At 48.7% G+C, this 22,125-nt stretch overlaps 1 protein-coding gene across 3 annotated transcripts; it reads left to right on the top strand.

The window, feature by feature from the left end:
- Nucleotides 1–1,347: 1,347 nt before the first annotated feature.
- LOC126985217 (PHD finger protein 19-like) lies at nucleotides 1,348–20,306 on the top strand. 3 transcript variants are annotated; one of them, XM_050839822.1, is made up of 12 exons: nucleotides 1,348–1,447; nucleotides 2,861–2,932; nucleotides 6,029–6,166; nucleotides 6,315–6,515; nucleotides 6,936–7,121; nucleotides 7,687–7,859; nucleotides 8,771–8,966; nucleotides 11,008–11,075; nucleotides 12,136–12,300; nucleotides 13,190–13,457; nucleotides 13,652–13,831; nucleotides 14,221–20,306. In XM_050839822.1, the coding sequence occupies exons 2-12, from the start codon at nucleotides 2,909–2,911 to the stop codon at nucleotides 14,839–14,841; spliced, it is 2,220 nt and encodes a 739-aa protein (XP_050695779.1). In that variant the 5' UTR covers nucleotides 1,348–1,447; nucleotides 2,861–2,908; the 3' UTR covers nucleotides 14,842–20,306. The 3 variants fall into 3 exon arrangements, with proteins under 3 accessions (XP_050695779.1, XP_050695781.1, XP_050695778.1); XM_050839824.1 differs by having other exon boundaries at nucleotides 5,996–6,166; nucleotides 13,265–13,457; XM_050839821.1 differs by having other exon boundaries at nucleotides 5,996–6,166.
- The last annotated feature ends 1,819 nt before the right edge of the window (nucleotides 20,307–22,125 follow it).

The following is a 22,125-nucleotide window of genomic DNA, read 5'->3' as shown; positions in this document are numbered from 1 at the left end:
TGGAGATCGAGAGGTTAATTTAAACTTGACGGGGTATATCAGTATAATGTTCTTGCTGGGTGCTGTGGTTCATCTCGCACATCCAGGCATCTGCGGGAATATATGAAGCAATTTGAAAACTTAATAAAACTCCTAAAATGATGTTTCTGGGATGTCCATGGGAGGTCAGAAATTAGATAAAAGGAGAGGTTTAAATTTGACGGGGTATGGACTGTCTTTGCGGGATGCTGTATGGCTCATCCCGCATATTCATGGTAGCCTAAATGCCAGTCCATAGGCTCAACCACAGACCGAAAATAATGTGCCTTATATAAGAAGGGACAGAAATAGAATAAAAGGAGAGGTTTAAATATGACGGGGTATCAGTACTGTCCTTGCGGGATGCTGTATGTCTATGGTATGGCTCATCTCGCATCTCCATAGCAAACACTAGTCCATATTCACAATCACAGGCCTAAAATAACGTGTCTAGGACGTGGGAGGCCAGAAATGAGATAAAAGGAGAGGTTTAAACTTGACGGGGTATCAGTACTGTCCTTGCGGGATGCTGTATGTCTATGATAGGATTCATCTGATCATCTCGCATCTCTATATTCACAACCACAGGCCTAAAATAACGTGTCTAGGACGTGAAGGGACAAAAATGAGATAAAAGGAGAGGTTTAAACTTGACGGGGTATCAGTACTGTCCTTGCGGGATGCTGTATGTCTATGGTAGGATTCATCTGATCATCTCGCATCTCTATATTCACAACCACAGGCCTAAAATAACGTGTCTAGGATGTGAAGGGACAAAAATGAGATAAAAGGAGAGGTTTAAACTTGACGGGGTATCAGTACTGTCCTTGCGGGATGCTGTATGTCTATGGTATGGCTCATCTCGCATCTCCATAGCAAACACCAGTCCATATTCACAATCACAGAGATAAAATAACGTGTCTAGGACGTGAAGGGACAAAAATGAGATAAAAGGAGAGGTTTAAACTTGACGGGGTATCAGTACTGTCCTTGCGGGATGCTGTATGTCTATGGTATGGCTCATCTCGCATCTCCATAGCAAACACCAGTCCATATTCACAACCACAAGCCTAAAATAACGTGTCTAAGATGTGGGAGGCCAGAAATTAGATAAAAGGAGAGGTTTAAATCTGACGGGGTATCAGTACTGTCCTTGCGGGATGCTGTATGTCTATGGTATGGCTCATCTCGCATCTCCATAGCAAACACCAGTCCATATTCACAATCACAGAGATAAAATAACGTGTCTAGGACGTGAATGGACAAAAACAGAATAAGTGTCTGTGGTTTGAACTTGGCGGGGAGGGCGGCCGTTAGAACATTTCAAGCCAGTGGAGGAACATGGCTGCTGCGGGACCCTGGGCAGGACACCGAGCCCGGCATTGAAGACTGAAAGCGCGTCGGCTCGGCCTAAATACACTGCTAAAAGGTGACTAGGAGATAACAGAAGCCTTTGACCATCCTTTGAAGCTCTGGCAGGGCGGGGGGCGGCGTAGATAGGGAGATAAGGGCCATGTTAGGAAAGGGAACGTTAGACTCGGTGCCCCCGGGAGGAAATTTTGTTGACACTGTGTTGGGAGGAAATATTTTTGTACTTTTTTGGTTTTCACGTGTTAAGAGGCTGATGGTGGAGGCGTGTGCTGACCCCATTGTTAGCTAAGGTGTTGTTCTTGCCCTGGGTGAGGTATGGAGGGGTAGGAAGGGAGGAGAGAAGAAAGTGAGGGAAAAGAAAAGGGAAGGAGAGAGAATATAGATACAGAGGATGTCTTGGTCTCTCGGGGGTGTCGTGGAAATATATTTGTTCTTTTTTGGTTTTCATGTGTTAAGAGGCTGATGGTGGAGGCGTGTGCTGACCCCATTGTTAGCTAAGGTGTTGTTCTTGCCCTGGGAGGAGAATGGAGGGGTAGGAAGGGAGGAGGGAGGGAAAAAAAGAATAAAAAGGAAGGATGCATAGGCTGTCTTGGTCTCTCGGGGGTGTCGTGGAAATATATTTGTTCTTTTTTGGTTTTCATGTGTTAAGAGGCTGATGGTGGAGGCGTGTGCTGATCCTATTGTTAGCTGAGGTGTTGTTCTTGCCCTGGGAGGAGAATGGAGGGATAGGAAGGGAGGAGGGAGGAAAGAGAGAGGAAAAGGAAGGTGAGCAAATGACAAAAAGATGCAGAGGATGTCTTGGTCTTTCGGGGATGTTTTGCTTTTTATTGTCCCTCCTGCTTTTAAAGGCCTTTGGTGCAGGTGTGTGCATGTGATGCCTCTAATTAAGCAGGTGTTATTGTCCCTGTGAGCTGAGTGAGTGACTAGAGCCAAGGGAAATGTTTGAATTATATACGTGTGTGTGTGTGTGTGTGTGTGTGTGTGTGGATGCTGTGAAGATGCTAAACACTTGGGATGAAAGCACCTATGGCAGTCTACTTCTTCTTCTTCCTCTTCTTATTATTATTACTATTATTATTATTATTATTATTATTATTATTATTATTAGTGTGTGTGTGTGTGTGTGTGTGTGTGTGTGTGTGTGTGGCTTAGGAGATGAAAGCACCCTAACTTAACCTAACCCAGTGTCTTTAACTTCATACTATTATTATTATTATTATTATTATTATTATTATTATTATTATTATTATTATTATTATTATTACTGTAAGCCTCCCTATCACAGCCTTGTCCCCTAACCTAACCTAACCTAGTGTCTTATTATTATTATTGCTATTATTATTATTACTATTATTACCTTAAGCCTCCCTAACAGAGCTTTGTCTCCTAACCTAGCCTAACCTAGTCTTCATATTCTTCCTATTGTTACTATTATTATTATTATCCAACCCTAATGCTGCCTCATTCCCAGATCAGCCCAGCGAGCCGGCGAGCCGAGTGCCACCCCAAGACCGGGACGATGATGACCAGCGTGCGGAAGAGGGTAAGTCTGCCGTCCCTCCTCCCCCCCTCGGTGAGATGATCCTGTGCATGGTTGTCCCTCTCTCTTTCTCCCCCTCTCTCTCCCTCTCTCACGTGTTTAGTTCAGCATCGAAGGGGAAGGAGTAGGAATCAGGGGCTTTAAGTATGTGTATAGCAGCCAATGTAGTGTTTCGTATGTGCGTTCTCTGCCACCCTTAGGACAGCGACTCACCTACATGTTGTTAAATGTATCGCGCTCCCCTGACGGTTATCTCCTAAGGCCACAGAAGGTTAGCCGTGTATTCATGGGTGATTTTCCCTTTCAAGATGCAGAGGTCGTGTAAAAGTAAAACTATCCCCAGCATCACAAAACAGTCCATGAAAAGCCTAGTAACTTTCACGAGAGGCTTTTCAAACAGACTCACTCTCTCTCTCCCATTATGGCTATTTCCGAAGGCCACAGGGAAGGTTAACCAGGCTTTCATTTGTGTGTTTCCTTATCATGATGCAGAAGCTGTGTAAAACTCTCACTAGCATCACAAAACAGTTCATGGAAATCCCAGAAACTTCCACGAGAGGCTTTTCAAACACTCCCATTATGCCTATTTCCCAAGGCCCCAGAGAAGGTTAACCGGGTTTTCATGGGTGATTTTCTCTTTCAAGATACAGAAGCCATGTAAAACTATCACTGGCATCACAAAACAGTCCGTGAAAATCCCAGGCCTTTCAAATGGGGGAGATGAGTTGCCGATATGTTTAAAAATATGGGCTTTTGTGATGTCTGGCTGTCACATTTGGTATAGTTAAGTCATGTGGTGGTTAAATTACATACTTAGCTGGTTATAAGGCTATGTTAGTTTGGCTCATGTTACTGGGCATAAAAGAATTTAGAGTAACGTTTCAGTATTTTAATTACACCTCGGTTAACCTCTGACACCCAGCTTATGGATTCTCTGTGTGTCATAGTCGTGCTAACATTAGTGGGAGTTAAAGAATCAAGTAAAATATCATCATTCCTTATAATTACCGGTTAGGCCAGTGAGAGGCAAGGCTAGGTTAGGATAGGTTAGGTTAGTGAGAGGCAAGGCTAGGTTAGGATAGGTTAGTTTAGTGAGAGGCAAGGCTAGGTTAGGATAGGTTAGGTTAGTGAGAGGCAAGGCTAGGTTAGGATAGGTTAGGTTAGTGAGAGGTTGGGTTAGGTTAGGGAGCACAAAAAAGAGAGGGAGGGATTGGATTGGAAAGTAGGGAGAAAGAAAGCTGAGAAAAAAATGAAGGAGGAATGTACAGAGTTATTGTCATACGGTTCTGTTGGTCACTCGGTTAGGCTTGTCATTATCATGTTAACGGCTGTGGAGATATAGGAATCGTACATGACTAACTCACTGTCATGCATTATCTGTGTAGCGTGTTCCTCTGTTATCCTCCGACGCACACTTGTTACTAAGGTTGTCATTATCACATCAACGCTTGTGGGAGTTAAAGAAATCATAAATGGCTAACTCGCTGTCATGTATTGTCTGTGTAGCGCAATTCTCTCTTATCCTCCGACGCACAGCTGTTAAATCCCATCGGCTGTTTGGGAATGCCAGGGTCAGGCTGAGGACACGGCGGCAGGCTAGTGGTCATGGTTAGGGGTGCGGCAAGAGGCTAGGCTTGTGTGTCCTGAGGGCCAGGCTGAGGACACGGTGGCAGGCTAGTGATCATGGTTAGGGGTGCGGCAAGAGGCAAGGCTTGTGTGTACTGAGGGCCAGGCTGAGGACACGGCGGCAGGCTAGTGGTCATGGTTAGGGGTGCGGCAAGAGGCTAGGCTTGTGTGTACTGAGGGCCAGGCTGAGGACACGGTGGCAGGCTAGTGATCATGGTTAGGGGTGCGGCAAGAGGCAAGGCTTGTGTGTACTGAGGGCCCGGCGGACGACATGCCGGCAAGATAGTAGTCTGGGTCTGGGGTGCGGCATGCGGCTTGTGTATGTGTAGTGAGTAGCGACGGCATGGTGGTGGCGGTGGTGGTGGTGCAAATCTCTCTCATTGCTGTCTTTGAATTATTATATGTATTTTTGATGACGTATATTTCTTTTATTATCCTTGAAATACCATTGATGTCTTGTGTACTGATGGAGAATTACTAGCCTTTCCCGTATCACTATTATTATTATTATCATTATTATTATTGATTTATCTCTTGCATGTTGTCATTCATTCCTCACCCCTGACTGACCTTTGTTGACCTTGCATTGTTTACTTTAATTACTCTTCTTGTTTGTTTTGTTTTTATCATTTCAGTTATAAAGGAGTTGTGTTGCCCACTCTATGTCTTCTTCTAACTTAGGCAAGTGGTTCATGGTTTATCATTTTGACCCATAGCTTAGTAGAGCGTCTTTGGGCTGTGTGCGGGCCTGCTCACTCACACACACACACACACACACACACACACACACACACACACACACACACTAGCCTTGCATACTTCTCCTTTTCCTCTACTTTTTGTCCCCTTCCTGACACAAATACCGTACACACACATACACACACACACACACTAACCTTCCCTTTCCCTTCCCTCCTTCCCCTCCCTTTCCTGACATGGTGTGTGTATCCCTTCCTATCCCTTCCCTTCCCTTCCCTTCCCTTGGTGTGAGACGCAGCTCCCCACACGACAAGAGACTGGCTGTTGAGGTTTAAATACTAATGCTTGATATTAATGCTTCAGTAAATAATAGTAATGCTTTCACTAGTAGCCTCCTCACACCACCATATACTGTTGCAAGTTGATTGGTTGACACTAGTACTTGTTCTGGAGACTAAGGAATTGATTGGTCCAGAAGTTACTGATTTTTATGTGTTTCCATTGCAGAAGTTTGTCAGTAGCTTGTACCTTGTTGCTGAAGTTTACAGGATTTTGAGTTAGAAATATGGAGTGTGTGTGTTTGCATTTGTGTCTCTGTATATGTATGTATGTATTTACCCAGTTGTAGGTTATTAGATTTTTATGTGTGTGTGTGTGTGTGTGTGTGTGTTATCTGTCCAGTGTCTGTGTTGAGCCGTCCCCTTGTTCCCGGCCGTCCCTCTGATGTTCCTCCCTTTTCAGTGTTTCCTCCTGAGCACTGTTGGCCTCCCTCAGGATGGGGACAGCGAAGGCGACAGTGGCTTTGTGACTCCCGACAGCACCACCAAAGAGAAGGTGTCCCGCTTCATAGAGGGAGAGGACGTGCTTTCCCATGGCAAGGATGGACTCTTCTATCTTGGGGTCATAGTTGTGGTAAGTGGCAGAGGTGTGGTACGAGGTGTCCCACTTTATAGAGCAAGAATGTGGTGAGTGTTTGTGTGTGTATCAGAGGTGTGGCTGGTCCTCAAAAGGGCTTTATAGTGCAAGGATGTGCACTATCTTTACGTCACTGTACTTCCAGGTGGACAGCGAGAATGAGCGTTGCCTGGTCCAGTTTGAGGACAGCACGGCGCACTGGTCCCTCTACAAGGACCTGACCAAGCTGAAGCTCCCCGAGTCCGATGACCTGTGTGTGGTGTGCAAGTCTTCCAAGAGCTGGGAAACCAATGAGATTGTACTATGTCACATCTGTGAGCAGGGCTACCACCAGGACTGTCTCCAGGTGAGCAGCCCCTCAGGTGTCTCGCCCACAGGTGTAAGGACAAAGGTAAACACGGGGGACTCAGGCCAGGAGGGAGGAGGCAGATTATTTAATTAGTATTGGCTTTATTTATGGGGCAGGGGAGGGAGAAGGAGGAGGAGAAGGAAGAGAATGGGAGTAGAAGGAAGGAGATATGAAAGAAAAACTAGGAAGAGGAGAAGAATTGCAAGGGAATGAGGAAGAGAAAGACACAAGGAGAAGGAAGAGGAGGAAGATAGGAGGAAAGGAAGAGGATGGGAGTATGAGAAGGAAGGAGATAGGAAAGGAGGAGGAGGAGGAGAAACACACTTTCAAGCACATCAGTCTATGGGAGGAAGGAGGATCAATTTTTGCAGCCGTTTCCATCGTCCCAGCGTACCCTAAAGCTCTCGTTCCTTACAGCCGCGGATAGGCCAGGAGTTCTGCGAGCCGGACAGCCAGTGGGAGTGTCCTCGGTGCTCGGGACACTCCGCTATGGAGAAGGAGGAGCGGAAGAAGTCTCGGGAGAACTCGCCACGGAAGCAACGGCCCCGCCCTCAGCCACAGAACCAGACCGAGGAGAACAACAAGCTAGTCCTGCCCTACGATGTGAGTGCCTGATGTGACCTGACCTTCCTTGACCTGCCCTGCTTTTCCTTCACTTCCCTACTCTTCCTTGTCCTTCCCTGCTCTTCTCTTCCTTGACCTCTCCTTCCCTGTTCTGCCCTGCCCAGCCCTGCCCTTCCCTGCTCTTCCCTTCCTTTCCCTGCTCTTCCCATCCTTTCCCTTCCTTGACCTCTCCTTCCCTGTTCTGCCCTGCCCAGCCCTGCCCTTCCATGCCCTTCCCTTCCCTACCCTTCCTTGCCCTTCCCCTCCCTACCCTTCCTTGCCCCGCCCTTCCTTGTTATGTCCTTCCCTGCTGTCCTTCCCTTCCATGCCCTGTCCTTCCTTGCCCTGCCCTTTCCTGTCCTGCTCTGCCCTGCCCTTCCTTGCTGTTCCCTTCCTGCCCTTCCCTTCTCTGCCCTGCCCTTCCTTGACATGCCCTTCCCAGCCCTTCCCTCCCCTGCCCTTCCTTGTCATAGTGTCAAAGGTACTGATAGATTGACAGTCACTTAACATGGCCAAAAGCTTCACATGTATCCCTGACTCCCTCCCTCACTCCCTCCACCCGCAGATCACTTCCTTAAGCTGGGACCAAGGCCACAAGAGCAACAGGGAGCAGACGTACTGTTACTGTGGTGGTCCGGGTGAGTGGTACAACCGCATGCTGCAATGCCAGAGGTGCAAGCAGTGGTTCCATGAGGCCTGCGTCGACTGCCTGCACCACCCACTCCTCTATGGCGACAGGTAAGGATGGCACTCTCGGCACTGAGGGATTTTCAGGATGAGGAGGTATTTGGCTATCTTGTTAATCCATTCATGAGGCATTTGGCTATCTCGTTAATCCATTCATGAGGCATTTTGCTATCTTGTTAATCCATTCATGAGGCATTTGGCTATCTTGTTAATCCATTCATGAGGCATTTGGCTATCTTGTTAATCCATTCATGAGGCATTTTGCTATCTTGTTAATCCATTCATGAGGCATTTGGCTATCTTGTTAATCCATTCATGAGGCATTTGGCTATTTTGTTAATCCATTCATGAGGCATTTGGCTATCTCGTTAATCCATTCATGAGGCATTTGGCTATCTCGTTAATCCATTCATGAGGCATTTGGCTATCTTGTTAATCCATTCATGAGGCATTTGGCTATCTCATTAATCCATTCATGAGGCATTTGGCTATCTCGTTAATCCATTCATGAGGCATTTGGCTATCTTGTTAATCCATTCATGAGGCATTTGGCTATCTCATTAACCCATTCATGAGGCATTTGGCTATCTCGTTAATCCATTCATGAGGCATTTGGCTATCTCATTAATCCATTCATGAGGCATTTGGCTATCTCGTTAATCCATTCATGAGGCATTTGGCTATCTTGTTAATCCATTCATGAGGCATTTGGCTATCTCATTAACCCATTCATGAGGCATTTGGCTATCTCGTTAATCCATTCATGAGGCATTTGGCTATCTCATTAATCCATTCATGAGGCATTTGGCTATCTCGTTAATCCATTCATGAGGCATTTAGGTATCTCATTAATCCATTCATGAGTGCCACTATTTAGATGATGAGGCACTTGGCTACCTTCAGAGAGCCCTAGTTACATTGAGAAGTGTGACGGCAATAATAAAATCTCTCCTCCCGTTCAGGTTTTACGTGTTCGTGTGTGCGCTGTGCAACGAGGGGACGGAATTCCTGCACCGGCTTGACGTGAAGTGGGTGGACGTGGTGCACCTCTCCATCTTCAACCTGACGCTGCAGGACTCCAAGACTTACTTTGAATACGAGGACACAATAACACAGTGGATCAACGACAACTGGGACCAACTGCAAGCGCCTCTTGGGGTGAGTGCGATGCTGGAGGGACGGGGCGACAGCTGTGCAGGAAGTCTAGGTGCCCAGGAAGGGTACAGAGAGAAGGTTGAGAGCTTGGGTGATGAAATTAGGGCTGGGCTGGTGTCTAGGGGTGAGTGTGATGCTGGAGGGACGGGGCGACAGCTGTGCAGGAAGTCTAGGTGTCCAGGAAGGGTACAGAGAGAAGTTTGAGAGTTTGGGTGAAGAAATTAGGGCTGGGCTGGTGTCTAGGGGTGAGTGTGATGCTGGAGGGACAGGGCAACAGCTGTGCAGGAAGTCTAGGTGTCCAGGAAGGGTACAGAGAGAAGTTTGAGAGTTTGGGTGATGAAATTAGGGCTGGGCTGGCGTCTAGGGGTGAGTGCGATGCTGGAGGGACGGGGCGACAGCTGTGCAGGAAGTCTAGGTGTCCAGGAAGGGTACAGAGAGAAGTTTGAGAGTTTGGGTGATGAAATTAGGGCTGGGCTGGTGTCTAGGGGTGAGTGTGATGCTGGAGGGACGGGGCGACAGCTGTGCAGGAAGTCTAGGTGTCCAGGAAGGGTACAGAGAGAAGTTTGAGAGTTTGGGTGATGAAATTAGGGCTGGGCTGGTGTCTAGGGGTGAGTGTGATGCTGGAGGGACAGGGCAACAGCTGTGCAGGAAGTCTAGGTGTCCAGGAAGGGTACAGAGAGAAGTTTGAGAGTTTGGGTGATGAAATTAGGGCTGGGCTGGTGTCTAGGGGTGAGTGTGATACTGAAGGGACGGGTCTACACTACTGGTTACTTGGGGCTCTGGGGAAGGAGGTGCAGGAAGTCTAGGTGTCCAGGAAGGGTACAGAGAGAAGTTTGAGAGTTTTGGGTGAAGAAATTAGGGCTGGTAAGGGCTGTGTGGTGCTGGTAAGGACTGGGCAGGGCTGGGCAAGGCAGGTAAGGACTTGGCAGGGCTGGTAATGGCTGATAAGGACTGGGCAGGGCTGGGCAAGGCAGGTAAGGATTGGGCAGGGCTGGTAATGGCTGATAAGGACTGGGCAGGGCTGGGCAAGGCAGGTAAGGACTGGGCAGGGCTGGTGATGGCTGATAAGGACTGGGCAGGGCTGGGCAAGGCAGGTAAGGACTGGGCAGGGCTGGTAATGGCTGATAAGGACTGGGCAGGGCTGGGCAAGGCAGGTAAGGATTGGGCAGGGCTGGTAATGGCTGATAAGGACTGGGCAGGGCTGGGCAAGGCTGGTAATGGCTGGTAAGGACTGGGCAGGGCTGGGCAAGGCAGGTAAGGACTTGGCAGGGCTGGTAAAGGCTGATAAGGACTGGGTATGGCTGATAAGGACTGGGCAGGGCTGGGCAAGGCTGATAAGGGCTGGGCAGGGCTGATAAGGGCTGGGTAGGGCTAGTAAGGGCTGGGCAAGGCTGATAAGGGCTGGGCAGGGCTGGGCAAGGCAGGTAAGGACTTGGCAGGGCTGGTAATGGCTGATAAGGACTGGGCAGGGCTGGGCAAGGGAGGTAAGGATTGGGCAGGGCTGGTAATGGCTGATAAGGACTGGGCAGGGCTGGGCAAGGCAGGTAAGGACTGGGCAGGGCTGGTAATGGCTGATAAGGACTGGGCAGGGCTGGGCAAGGCTGGTAAGGGCTGAAAAGGACTGGGCAGGGCTGGGCAAGGCAGGTAAGGATTGGGCAGGGCTGGTAAAGGCTGATAAGGACTGGGTATGGCTGGTAAGGACTGGGCAGGGCTGGTAAGGACTGGGCAGGGCTGGGCAAGGCTGGTAAGGACTGGGCAGGGCTAGTAAGGGCTGGGCAAGGCTGATAAGGGCTGGGTAGGGCTGGGGAGTGCTTGTAAGGACTGGACAGTGCTGGTAAGGGCTAGTAAGGACTGGGCAGTGCTGGTAAGGGCTGTGCTGGCCTGGTAAGGAAGAAAAAGCAATGTGTGGAGTGCCTTGGTGAAATACATCTTCCTCTTCTTCTTTTTCTTCTTCTACTTAAACTTTCCAATCCGTGAGTTGCTCTGTAAGTAATGAAAGACCTATTTGTTGTGCTGTCCCTGAAGCCTTGTGGTAACCTTTCAGCTGCAGAACATGGGAGTGAGTGAGCGCAAACACGAAGTCCTCAGAGTCCTGGAGGGGAACAGACCGAGGTAAGCAAGTACATATTGGCACGGATTTTGCCTTCACTGGTAGCCTGGTAACATACACTTCCAGGCCTTTCTCTGCCTCTGTGGTGGATAGTGGAGTGTTTCCCATGTGGTATTGGTGTGCTGGATATCCCTTCACTGGTAGCCTGGTAACATACACTCCCAGGTCTTTCTCTGCCTCTGTGGTGGATAGTGGAGTGTTTCCCATGTGGTATTGGTATGCTGGATATCCCTTCACTGGTAGCCTGGTAACATACACTCCCAGGTCTTTCTCTGCCTCTGTGGTGGATAGTGGAGTGTTTCCCATGTGGTATTGGTATGCTGGATATCCCTTCACTGGTAGCCTGGTAACATACACTCCCAGGTCTTTCTCTGCCTCTGTGGTGGATAGTGGAGTGTTTCCCATGTGGTATTGGTATGCTGGATATCCCTTCACTGGTAGCCTGGTAACATACACTCCCAGGTCTTTCTCTGCCTCTGTGGTGGATAGTGGAGTGTTTCCCATGTGGTATTGGTATGCTGGATATCTCTTCACTGGTAGCCTGGTAACATACACTCCCAGGTCTTTCTGCCTCTGTGGTGGATAGTGGAGTGTTTCCCATGTGGTATTGGTATGCTGGATATCCCTTCACTGGTAGCCTGGTAACATACACTCCCAGGTCTTTCTCTGCCTCTGTGGTGGATAGTGAGTGTTTCCCATGTGGTATTGGTATGCTGGATATCCCTTCACTGGTAGCCTGGTAACATACACTCCCAGGTCTTTCTCTGCCTCTGTGGTGGATAGTGGAGTGTTTCCCATGTGGTATTGGTATGCTGGATATCCCTTCACTGGTAGCCTGGTAACATACACTCCCATGTCTTTCTCTGCCTCTGTGGTGGATAGTGGAGTGTTTCCCATGTGGTATTGGTATGCTGGATATCCCCTCTCAAGCTGCAGGACTTTACATTTTTCTTCATTGAATTGTAGCAGCCACTCTTTGTTCCATTCCTGTAGCTTGGTGAGGTCTTCTTGTAGGAAGTCTGCAGTCAAGGGGTTAAAGTCACGCTGTTTTCCTCGGTCCAGGTTTAAATGTGGGCGGGAGATCAAAAAGAAGACCAGCATATGGGGCCTGAGGGTGCGCGTGCCTCCCCCCGTCCCTGCCATCACCCTCCCCTACATCGGCCCCATCACCGAGGACTCCATCAAGCACATCACCCTGCGGAACAAGAAGATGAGGAACGCGGACAGGTATGGGGTGACGGCTTGCCTTCCTTCGTCATCTGTTGCATCATTATTCTGCACACACACACACACACACACACACACACACACACACACACACACACATGATTATCTGTCTCAGGCCTTGGTTGGGGTGCATGCCAGCAGCTTCACTCACTAACACACTCATGTTTTTACCAAGCTCTTTGAGGCAGGAATAATGTACCACTAACAATCTAACTAACCTAACATTGCCATACTCACACTACCAAGCTCTGTGAGGTAGGAATGATGTACCACTAACCTAACCTAACCTAACCCTGCCATACACACACATGTATTAACCAAGGCAGGAATGACACCACTAACCTAACCTAACCTAACCCTGCCAAACACACACATGTATTAACCAAGGCAGGAATGACACCACTAACCTAACCTAACCTAACCCTGCCATACACACACACACATGTATTAACCAAGGCAGGAATGACACCACTAACCTAACCTAACCTAACCCTGCCATACACACTCATATACTAACCCGGTAGCAGTGACGGGCCAAATTTGTGGCTTTACCGTGTACCAGCAACGGGCCAAATTTTTGCCATGATATAAACCCCCAAAAATAAATTATGCATAAACTGATCACAAATGCATTGATATATATTATGAAATGGTTTGTGTGAGTGACGATTTTTTCTCATTTTTCTCGCTTAGAGGGAAGGGCCTTTAAGAAACATGGTCCCTGCAGCTACCGGGTTAACCAAGGCAGGAATTACTTGCCCCTAACCTAACCTAACCTAACCTTGCCATACTCACACACTCATGTATTAACCAAGGCAGGGATGATGTACCACTAACTCTTCCTTTACTAACCTGACCCTCCTTCTCTTCCCTCTCTCTCTCTGCCCAGCCCTGCCATCCCCAACCTCTCCCCGCCCCCCACCCCGCCGATAGCTAACCTGCCCCTCTCCTCACCTCCCCCCAGTCCCCCCATTCCCCGGAGTTACAAGCTGCGTGAGGACAAGCAGGAGGAGATGGAGGAGGCGATGGGCCGCTTTAGTCCCGCCAAGAAGCGCGCCATATCTCCCTCGCCCCTTGACCAGGACGAGGAGAGTCCCGGGAGCTCTGGGCGGAGGAAACGGAAGCGGGAGCTCGATATTCTCATGGAGGACAAGAAGGTGCGCTTGCTATGGGGTCTGATGTCATTTTTATTTATTTATTATATTTTATTTTTATTTTATTTATTTTATTTATTTTTGTGTGTGTGTGTGTGTGTGTTTCATGCCCTTGAGATGCCTTCTTTGTAAAAAAAAAAAAAATGGCGACCTTTTTCCGACCTTTTGACCTTGACCTTTTACTGCCTCAACCCCAGGCCAAGAAGATGATCGAGGAGGTTGGGTCAGTCAAGGCCAACAGCACCACAGACTCCCAGGCTCCCGTCAAGAGGAAAAGAGGCCGGCCCCCCAAGAACCAGCCCTCCCTCGTCCCTGAAGACCTGCGTGACCTCAAGCAGAAGCGCGCCCAGAAGCTGCTCAAGGAGGCGCTCAAGCAGGTACTGGAGGGACACCTCAATTTTTTAATTTTTTTTTATTTATTTATTTATTTTTATTATTATTATTATTATTTTTGTTTTTATAAGGTAGCTAAACATAACTTTGTGTCTCTTCCAATGTACTCTTTACTGTTTTCTCCTCCTCCATCTCCTCCAGCACTTCCATCTCTGTCCTCCACCTCCTCCTCCTCCAGCACTTCCATCTCTGTCCTCCACCTCCTCCTCCTCCAGCACTTCCATCTCTGTCCTCCACCTCCTCCTCCTCCAGCACTTCCATCTCTGTCCTCCTCCTCCTCCTCTTCCTGCAGTGTGCCTCCTCCTCCTCTCTTCCTCCCTCCTGTTCTCCTACCCTGCCCCCTGTGTTGATGCCCCCCTTCTCCCCGCGCCAGGGCCAGTCCCTCCACCCGGTGAGCAAGGCGGGGGGGCTGGAGCTGCCCACGCCGTCGTGCCACACGCCGGGGGACACCAGCGGGGACGAGACGTCCTCTCACGGCACGCTGGACTCCTTCATCCCGCCACCCTCCAACTTTGAGGGCCAGAACAACCCCTTCCTCAACCTGGACTCCCTGAGCTACGGCATGCCGGTGGTGCGGCCACTCAAGCGGAAGCTGAACGAGAGCGACATCCGGATCGGCAAGAACGGGGAGGTGAAGCGGCGGAAGGTGCGCAAGAAGGGCGAGAAGGGCAAGCTGGTGAGCCTGCTGCAGCAGCACAGCGGCGGCAACGGCCTCAGGCTGAGCTGCACCAGCAGCATAAAGAACTGTGTGGACTATGCGCTGAGCGGCCGCCTGGCCGCCGCCACGGGCAAGGACGGCTGCGGCGAGGGGGACGAGGCCAAGGTGACGGACTCGGGGTTCTCGCTCAGCGACCTCAAGTCCACCGTCAACAATTACTTTGGGGCGGCAAACCGCATTGCCAACGGGGAGAAGTTCCACGTGCGGGCGCGGCGCGTCAGCTTCGAAGAGAAAGTCCAGTACCTCATAGAGTGGGACTGTCCAAGTTCCTCATAATGCAAGTTCCTGGAGTCCTCAAGGTGGTGGCTGGCCCTGATGGCCTGTGCCCTGCTGGCCGTGGGGGTGTGGCTCATCTCCACTGTGGCCGCTGCCCTGGCTGTCCCCCCCCTCCCCCCCCTTGAGTCACTGCTGAGTATGTAGTAAGTGTTGACCCGTGTGTGGGCAGCCTCCCGGCCACCAGTGATGCCAGGAGGAGCTGCTCCGGACAGCCGGGCCAGGGGAGGGCTGTTCCTGCCGGCAGCACTGGCCGGCAGTCAGTCAGCCGGCCCTAGCCCTCACTCCCTCTCCTCAGTGCTGCGTCAGTCTGCCGCCGGGGGCCACCAGACCGGCCAGCCAGCCTTGGGAAGGAGTACTCCACTGCCGCTACCACCACCACCACTACCACCACCACCACAACCACAACCACATTCAGACTGTGTTCATCGTGCACTGCCAGAGTGTTTGACCGAGTGACAGGTTTGTGTCGAGCGCAGTCATCCGCCTCAACTTAAGTTTGTGATATGGTTGCTTCGGGAGGACGGGGAAGGAAGGAAGGAGGTCCGTGCAGGAGCCCAAACAAACAAAAGACTGACTGGTGAAAACTCTGAAGGCCGAGAGAGTCACTCCAACCCCAAGCAACCACAACAACAAGTTACTGTTTAGTCATGTACATAAGTCGCGTCTGTTTTGTGTTGGTATTTATCTGGAGACTCGGGTGCCGGGCGCTGGAGTGGGTGCCGCTGCTGTGTTGTTTTCACCCGCTGGATTCCGTATGTGTTGGACTCGTCTCTTTGGTGTCTGTTTCTCCGTTCCGTTGTCGTAACGTGAGTTGTGTTTCTCCGCGGCGGCGCCAGGAGACCCACTTGTCTTATCATTATCTTTTTTGTACTTCTTCCCTCCCATTATTCCTTGACCTTAGGCGAGACACAGGTTGTCGCGTCCTCGGCGGCCTGAGGGAAGCCAAGCCGAGCGGCGCGTTACGTCGTGGGGAGTTTGTAACTTTGTTTGTTGCCAAAGATTGCCGACTGTCTGAGGGCCGGCAGCAGGCTGGGTGAGCGAGGCCGTCCGTCAGGGGGCGGCCGACGACGTCCCTTGATCTCTTAGCATGTCAGTCTGTGGGGTGATGGCAGCCTGACGCACCAGCCACTCAGTCCAGGGATGACGCTGATGATCCGAGGAGAGAACAGCTGTCAGTCTCATAATCGTGAATATTCTGTTTTCATCTCTGACCAAAGCAGTGAGTAAGGTGCGTGGAGGCTCATCAATCCCCCCCCAATCTTCCTCCTGTTCTTTCCGCACCCAGCCAGCCATCGCCCAGCCTACTGCCGGCTCGACCCTTCTCATCACTGCCATAACCTTTGTCGTGCTCAAGTCTGCGATGTGTGTCAAGTCCACGAGACATTCCATGAAGAGGGAAAGAGGAGGATAGCCGAGGGAACACTTATTTGGGCGTCGTACATACCATTTACCGCTGCATACTGCCATGAATGAACTGTTTAGCTGCTAGGGGTACCGGGTTTGGGGTGGCTGGCAGGGACGCACGCACCACCCAGGACGACTCACGACAGGCTAACACGGCTGCTCTGGGGGGACGAAGGGAAGGTCTGGAGGTCGACTGGTCATTCCCAAAGTAGAGATTGATGAATATTTTCCATTTTGACGGCCCGGGAATTTACGTATAGCATCCCACTAGTCTAAATTTTCTTTCCCCTGTTCCCTAATTCACTGTCATCAAAATCAGGAACATTTCTCAGTGTTTCAACAAGCAGATCACCTCCCCTCCCTTCCTTTCCCTTCCCTTCCCTTCCCTTTCCTTCCCTTCCCTTCCCTTCCCATCTCTTTCCTTCCACCTCCCTGTTTCTCCCTGCCAAGACTCTATAAAGTTTTCTAAATATCTACTGTCATTAAAATCCCTTCCCTTCCCTGCCCTTTCAAGGTTCTAAAAATCTACCATTGTCAAAATCAGTAACATTTCTCATCCTTTCCACAAACAGATCACCTCCCTTCCCTTACTTACCCTTCCCTTGCCTTGCCTTCCCTTCCCTTCCCTTCCCTTCCCTTCCCTTCCCTTCCCTTCCCTTCCCTTCCCTTCCCTTGCCTTCCCTTCCCTTCCCTTCCAAGGTTCTAAAAATCCACCATTGCCAAAATCAGGAACACTTCACATCCCTTCTCCACAGCACATCCCCTTCAGACCACATCCCAGCCCTCCAGAGCAACCATCCCGTCCTGAGCGGCCACAAGACTGTCGGTGCATGTGCCTGGCCGAGCCCGCCCTGTACATCTATAATAATTTTTCCTGTCCTTTCCGTATACCTAACGATGACAGTACAAAGCGTTAGCATCATCTGCAGCAACATCTGTTAGTTCTACCCTTTGCGTTGGTGGGGCCGAGAGAGTTAGGTTAGAGGAACATTGATGGCTTGTTCAGTAGCCAGGCTTTGTATAGGGATTGTGTGAGGCCGGAGGGAAGCCACGAGTGTGTGTGTATGCATGTGTGTCTGTATACGAGACTTATTTTGGGGTTTTGTGTATGTTTCTGGGTGTTGTAAGGACCTCCCCCTCTCTCTCTCTCTCTCTCCCTCCTTTCTGCCCTCTTTCCCCTCTCTCACTCCTGTTATTATTAATTTTTTGGGAATTTTTTATTAATTTTTCTATTTTTTTAGCCTCTCTCTCCCTCTTTCCCCTCTCTCACTCTTGTTATTATTTCGTTCTTTTGGATTTTTATTTATTTCTACCATTTTTTAAGCTTCTCCTCTTATGTTCCCTTCAGTATTTCATTCCTTCAGTTTTATTTATTTTATTTTTTACATTTTTTGAACCTCCATTATCTCTCCCTTCATTAATTCTCGTCCATCATTTTTTTAGGCTTCCAAGTTCTCGTTCTCACATATATATTTTCCTTCTATTTAACCTTCCTGCCCTTTATCTTCCATGCCCGTACCTCTCCCTTCTATCTCCATTATCTCATTAATTCTTGTATGTCATTTTTTAGGCTTCCAAGTTCTCGTTCTGCCATACATATTTTCCTTTATTTTCCTGGCCTTTCCTCCTCGGTCATTTTGTTCACTTTTAACTCATTTTTTAGGCTTCCAAGTTCTCGTTCTGCCATATATATTTTCATTTTATTTTCCTGGCCTTTCCTCTTCCTTCTCGGTCATTTCGTTGACTTTTAACTCATTTTTTAGGCTTCCAAGTTCTCGTTCTGCCATATATATTTTCATTTTATTTTCCTGGCCTTTCCTCTTCCTTCTCGGTCATTTCGTTCACATTTAACTCATTTTTTAGGCTTCCAAGTTCTTGCTCTTCCATTCTCATTTCCCGTCAAGTCGTTGGTTGCTTCCCTGCACACTTGAATGGACGATTTTTTAACCCATTTTTTTGCCGGGAAATTACTGTGTTGTATTTAACCTTATGATAGTTAACCTTAGGCTTCTTACGGCATTGGGTTCGCTTCTCGATGTGTTGGTCCTGAGCCGTGCCGTGCCGTGCGTCGTGTTCGGAACCAAGTGCTCATTGCCGAGGGAGGTGTCGCGTCCAGCCGTCGTAAAGCCCCTCGCTGGATGCCCTTCACTCCTCTTTTCATTTGCTCACAATAGACAGTGTGGCCAAGGCTGCACACACCCACTCCATTGCCACTCGGGTCAAGGGGAAACCGCAGGGAAATATCTGAGCTTAGACGTAAGAAGGAGGTCTCTCAGTGTCCCCCAAGTCACATTATCATTATTATTGTTATTATTATTGGTATTGACCCCCATATGCTCTCCTGTACCATCTGAGAGTGGTCTAAATCCTCCCCTATCCATTTAGTAATTAATTTTATTCTTTATTTCTCTCACAAGTTAGTTAGTGAAGCATATCTAAAGTTTTATCCCAGGGAAATTGCTAACCTTTGACGACCTGTATCTGTATAGCCCTCAGCTCCTCCCCATGTAGAATTCACTCCCCCGGTCCTTCCCCAGAAAAATTCACCCCCCCCAGTTCCTCCCCCAGTAGACTTCACCTCCAGTTCCCCCAGTAGATTTCACCCCCACTTCCTCCCCTGCAGAATTCACCCCCCAGTTCCTCCCCAGCAGAATTCACTCCCCAGTTCCTCCCCAGCAGAATTCACCCCTCCAGTTCCCCCCCATAGTAAATATTCCTCTCCTCAAACTAAAAATTTCCCTATAGTTCAGTTTTCCGCATTGGTTTCCCCCTGACCCGAGTGCCAATGTGCGTGGTTGTGGCACCCTGCTGGCACACACACTCCACTACTGCCAGGAACAGCTCTTTGAAACACTGCCAATTTTTGTGTCTCGCTGCCTCCTACGACGTCAATGTCCCCAGGAACAGGGTGGAAGCGAGAGTGTGTTGGGGGAGCGAGCGCGCATGTGTGTGTGTGTGTTGACCCTTACGAGTACAGGATCTGAGTCTGGCTTGTGTTGTGTGACCTCCGTTACCGTGGTCGAGTTTAGCTATAAGTCATGGGTGTCAGAGTTCCTCCTCATTCAGGTGACTCCATGTATTGTACCTCTTTGCATCCTTTCTGATGGGTGTCCAAGATCCTCCTCCTCATTCAGGCGACTCCATACATTGTACCTCCTTGCATCCTTTCCGTAGCTGTTATTTTTTATTTTTGTTTTCATATCTCCTTGTACTGCCACTCTTCCTTATAAGTGAGTCTTCCCTGTGTGTGTGTGTGTGTGTGGCGAGTTTCTCTTCCTATCTGCTTGGTTGTTTCCTCGGAGGAGTTTCAAAGTACGTAAATGTTCCAATACTACTGTGGGTTTACGTTCCCAGAGGAGGCGGGATGATTAGGCTAACTCTGATCCTGTATTTGAGAACTGGGTAAACACACACACACACACACACAGACACAGACACCATACAGCTGACGAGTGGCATGCTACGTGAAATTCAAATCCTGCTTGTCGTAAAATCGTAGGGAATTTACGAAACCATGAAATACAACACCCACACCCACACACACACACACACACACACCAGTACACTCACCGCTCCCACTGACACACTCTCGAACTTATTTTTGTTTTCTAGTCATAGTGTATTTAAACGGTCATCGCAGGCGATAGGCAAGGAGTCCCCCCACCTGTCATTCTGTGTCCTTGGTGTGGTATGTCAAGATTATGTGTCTCGGGGGCGGGGCGTGTCGGTCTGGGTGTCTGAATACGCGCTGTTGTCTTGACCTGCGCTCGTGTTGGGGTCGGAAGTATGGCCGGGGGAATTTGAGATGTGGAAATGGACGGAGACGAGATGGAGATTGGAAGGAAGGGAGAAGGAGATAGTGGAGATAAGGGAGAACTGTGGAGGTGTGGAAATGAGCGATTGTCAGAGTACAGCTTGGAGGAAGAAGAGGAGAAGGGAAGGAAGGAAGGAAGAAAGGAGAAAATGTAGAATAATGGAGGAAGAGGAGAAGGAGAGGAAATGAGGGAGTGAAAGAAAGGAAAAAGAGAGGAAGGGAAGGGAAAAAAAGAGAAGGAAAGGGAGAGGAAATGAGGGAGTGAAAGAAAGGAAAAAGAGAGGAAGGGAAGGGAAAAAAAGAGAAGGAAAGGGAGAGGAAATGAGGGAGTGAAAGAAAGGAAAAAGAGAGGAAGGGAAGGGAAAAAAAGAGAAGGAAAGGGAGAGGAAATGAGGGAGTGAAAGAAAGGAAAAAGAGAGGAAGGGAAGGGAAAAAAAGAGAAGGAAAGGGAGAGGAAGAAACTGTAGCAAAATAAGGAATTAAAAGAAAAGAAAAAAGGAGGAAGAGAAAGAAATTATCGAAAAAAGGAATTAAAAAAATGATTGAAACCAAGCTCAAAAAATCACCATTTCGACATTGAGCAAGTTCATCTCCACACCGTGACTTCAAGTTCAAGTTCGCTGGGCCGTACCTCTCCCTTCGGCACGAGTACGAATTGGACCGGTGAGTGCGTACAGATTGGCTCCCCGGCCCCGCCCCGCCCTGTTAGTATTGCCTTGCGTTTGGTTAATTTATGGTGTTGCTTAGTGCGCTCGCTCCCTCCCTCCCTCCTGATGCTTACGATGATGTTGTTGCTCCTCCGTTTGGTAGTTTTTGGTGTCCGGCAAAGCGGCGTTTGTTGGGGTGAGTTGTTTTTCTCATTGTTTTTTTTTCTGCGTTTTTTTTTTTCTGATGCGATTTTTTAAATTTTATTTTATTTATTTATTTTTTTGGAGTGTCCAGCAAGCGAAGTTTGTCGAGCCGAGTCGTTCTTCTCATGCGTTTTTATTTGTGTGTGTGCGCGTATGTGTGTGTGTTTTTTTACTCTAGGAAGAGGGGTTTGTGTTGTGTTGTCTCAGCCGGCCCCATACACGATGATGCTCGGTGTCGGTGGCAACGTCAGGGGAGACATTTTTTAGGAGTTGAGGCGAGGAACTGACTGAGTGATTTCTTTCTCTTTCTAATTTCCTTTGTTTGTTTGTTGTCTCCATCCAGCCTTGCTCTTCCTCACACTTGTCCTGTTTTTTGTATTCCTTTGCACTGGATTTATTTACATTTTCCATTCTGTTCATTCATTTCTCCTCCAACTCCTACAGGGATGGAGTGAATACAAGAGTTCTGTATTCAAATTCAAATATTTCAAATTCCACCAAATCCAAATACAGTTGTCCCCCAAATAGTACGGTTTCCAATAGTTCGGTTTTGGTTTATACGGATTGCCATAGAAGATCTTTTAGGATTTTTAAATTTCCTGCTTGTTGGGAAATTTAAAAATCCTGAAAAATCTTAGAAAATCCACATAAAACCAAAACCGAACCATTGGAAACCGTACTATTTGAGGGCCGACTGCACTCCATCCCTGCCTCCTACACATATTTGACGAGTTATTTTTACGTCTCGGATTAATTTTTGACGTATATGTCTCCCCTGATGTTGTTACTGGTCCGAGCGCCGCGTGTGGCTGGCCGAGAGACTCCCTTGCTATATTGAGTTAGCGCGGTGTGGAAGCCGCAGTCACAACAGGGCTTGTTGATTTGCAGCGTTGAAAAGTTTATGTTGACCTGTAGCGACGTTGTTCATATCTGTACTACTACTACTACTATTTATTATTATTATTATTATTTCAGCGAGCCTTGAAACGAGTGCTCCCAGGTATGTTTTTTACGTTTTGTGACATTTGTGTGCGTATTGAGGTCTTGGAAGTGAGTGGCGTGCGAGTGGGCGCGTTACGTCTGTTCTCTCGCGGCGGAGATGGTGAATTCCTCCTAGTGTTACGTAGCCAGCTGTACCTATGCTTAAGTGCCGAAGAAAGCCACATTCAGGGAAACTGTCCACCAGATCACACACACACACACACACACACACAC

This window comes from Eriocheir sinensis, chromosome 59, assembly GCF_024679095.1.
Source record: "Eriocheir sinensis breed Jianghai 21 chromosome 59, ASM2467909v1, whole genome shotgun sequence".
Taxonomy (NCBI): Eukaryota; Metazoa; Arthropoda; class Malacostraca; order Decapoda; family Varunidae; genus Eriocheir; species Eriocheir sinensis.
This window is presented reverse-complemented; position numbering and strand designations above follow the sequence as displayed.

Excerpts from the sequence above, each read along its gene's own strand:
- LOC126985217 (XM_050839821.1), top strand. The coding sequence starts at position 2,909 with ATGATGACCAGCGTGCGGAAGAGG. Across the intron at positions 7,122-7,686 it reads AGCTAGTCCTGCCCTACGAT|ATCACTTCCTTAAGCTGGGA; the intron begins GTGAGTGCCTGA and ends CTCCACCCGCAG. Across the intron at positions 12,301-13,189 it reads AAGATGAGGAACGCGGACAG|CCCTGCCATCCCCAACCTCT; the intron begins GTATGGGGTGAC and ends CTCTCTGCCCAG.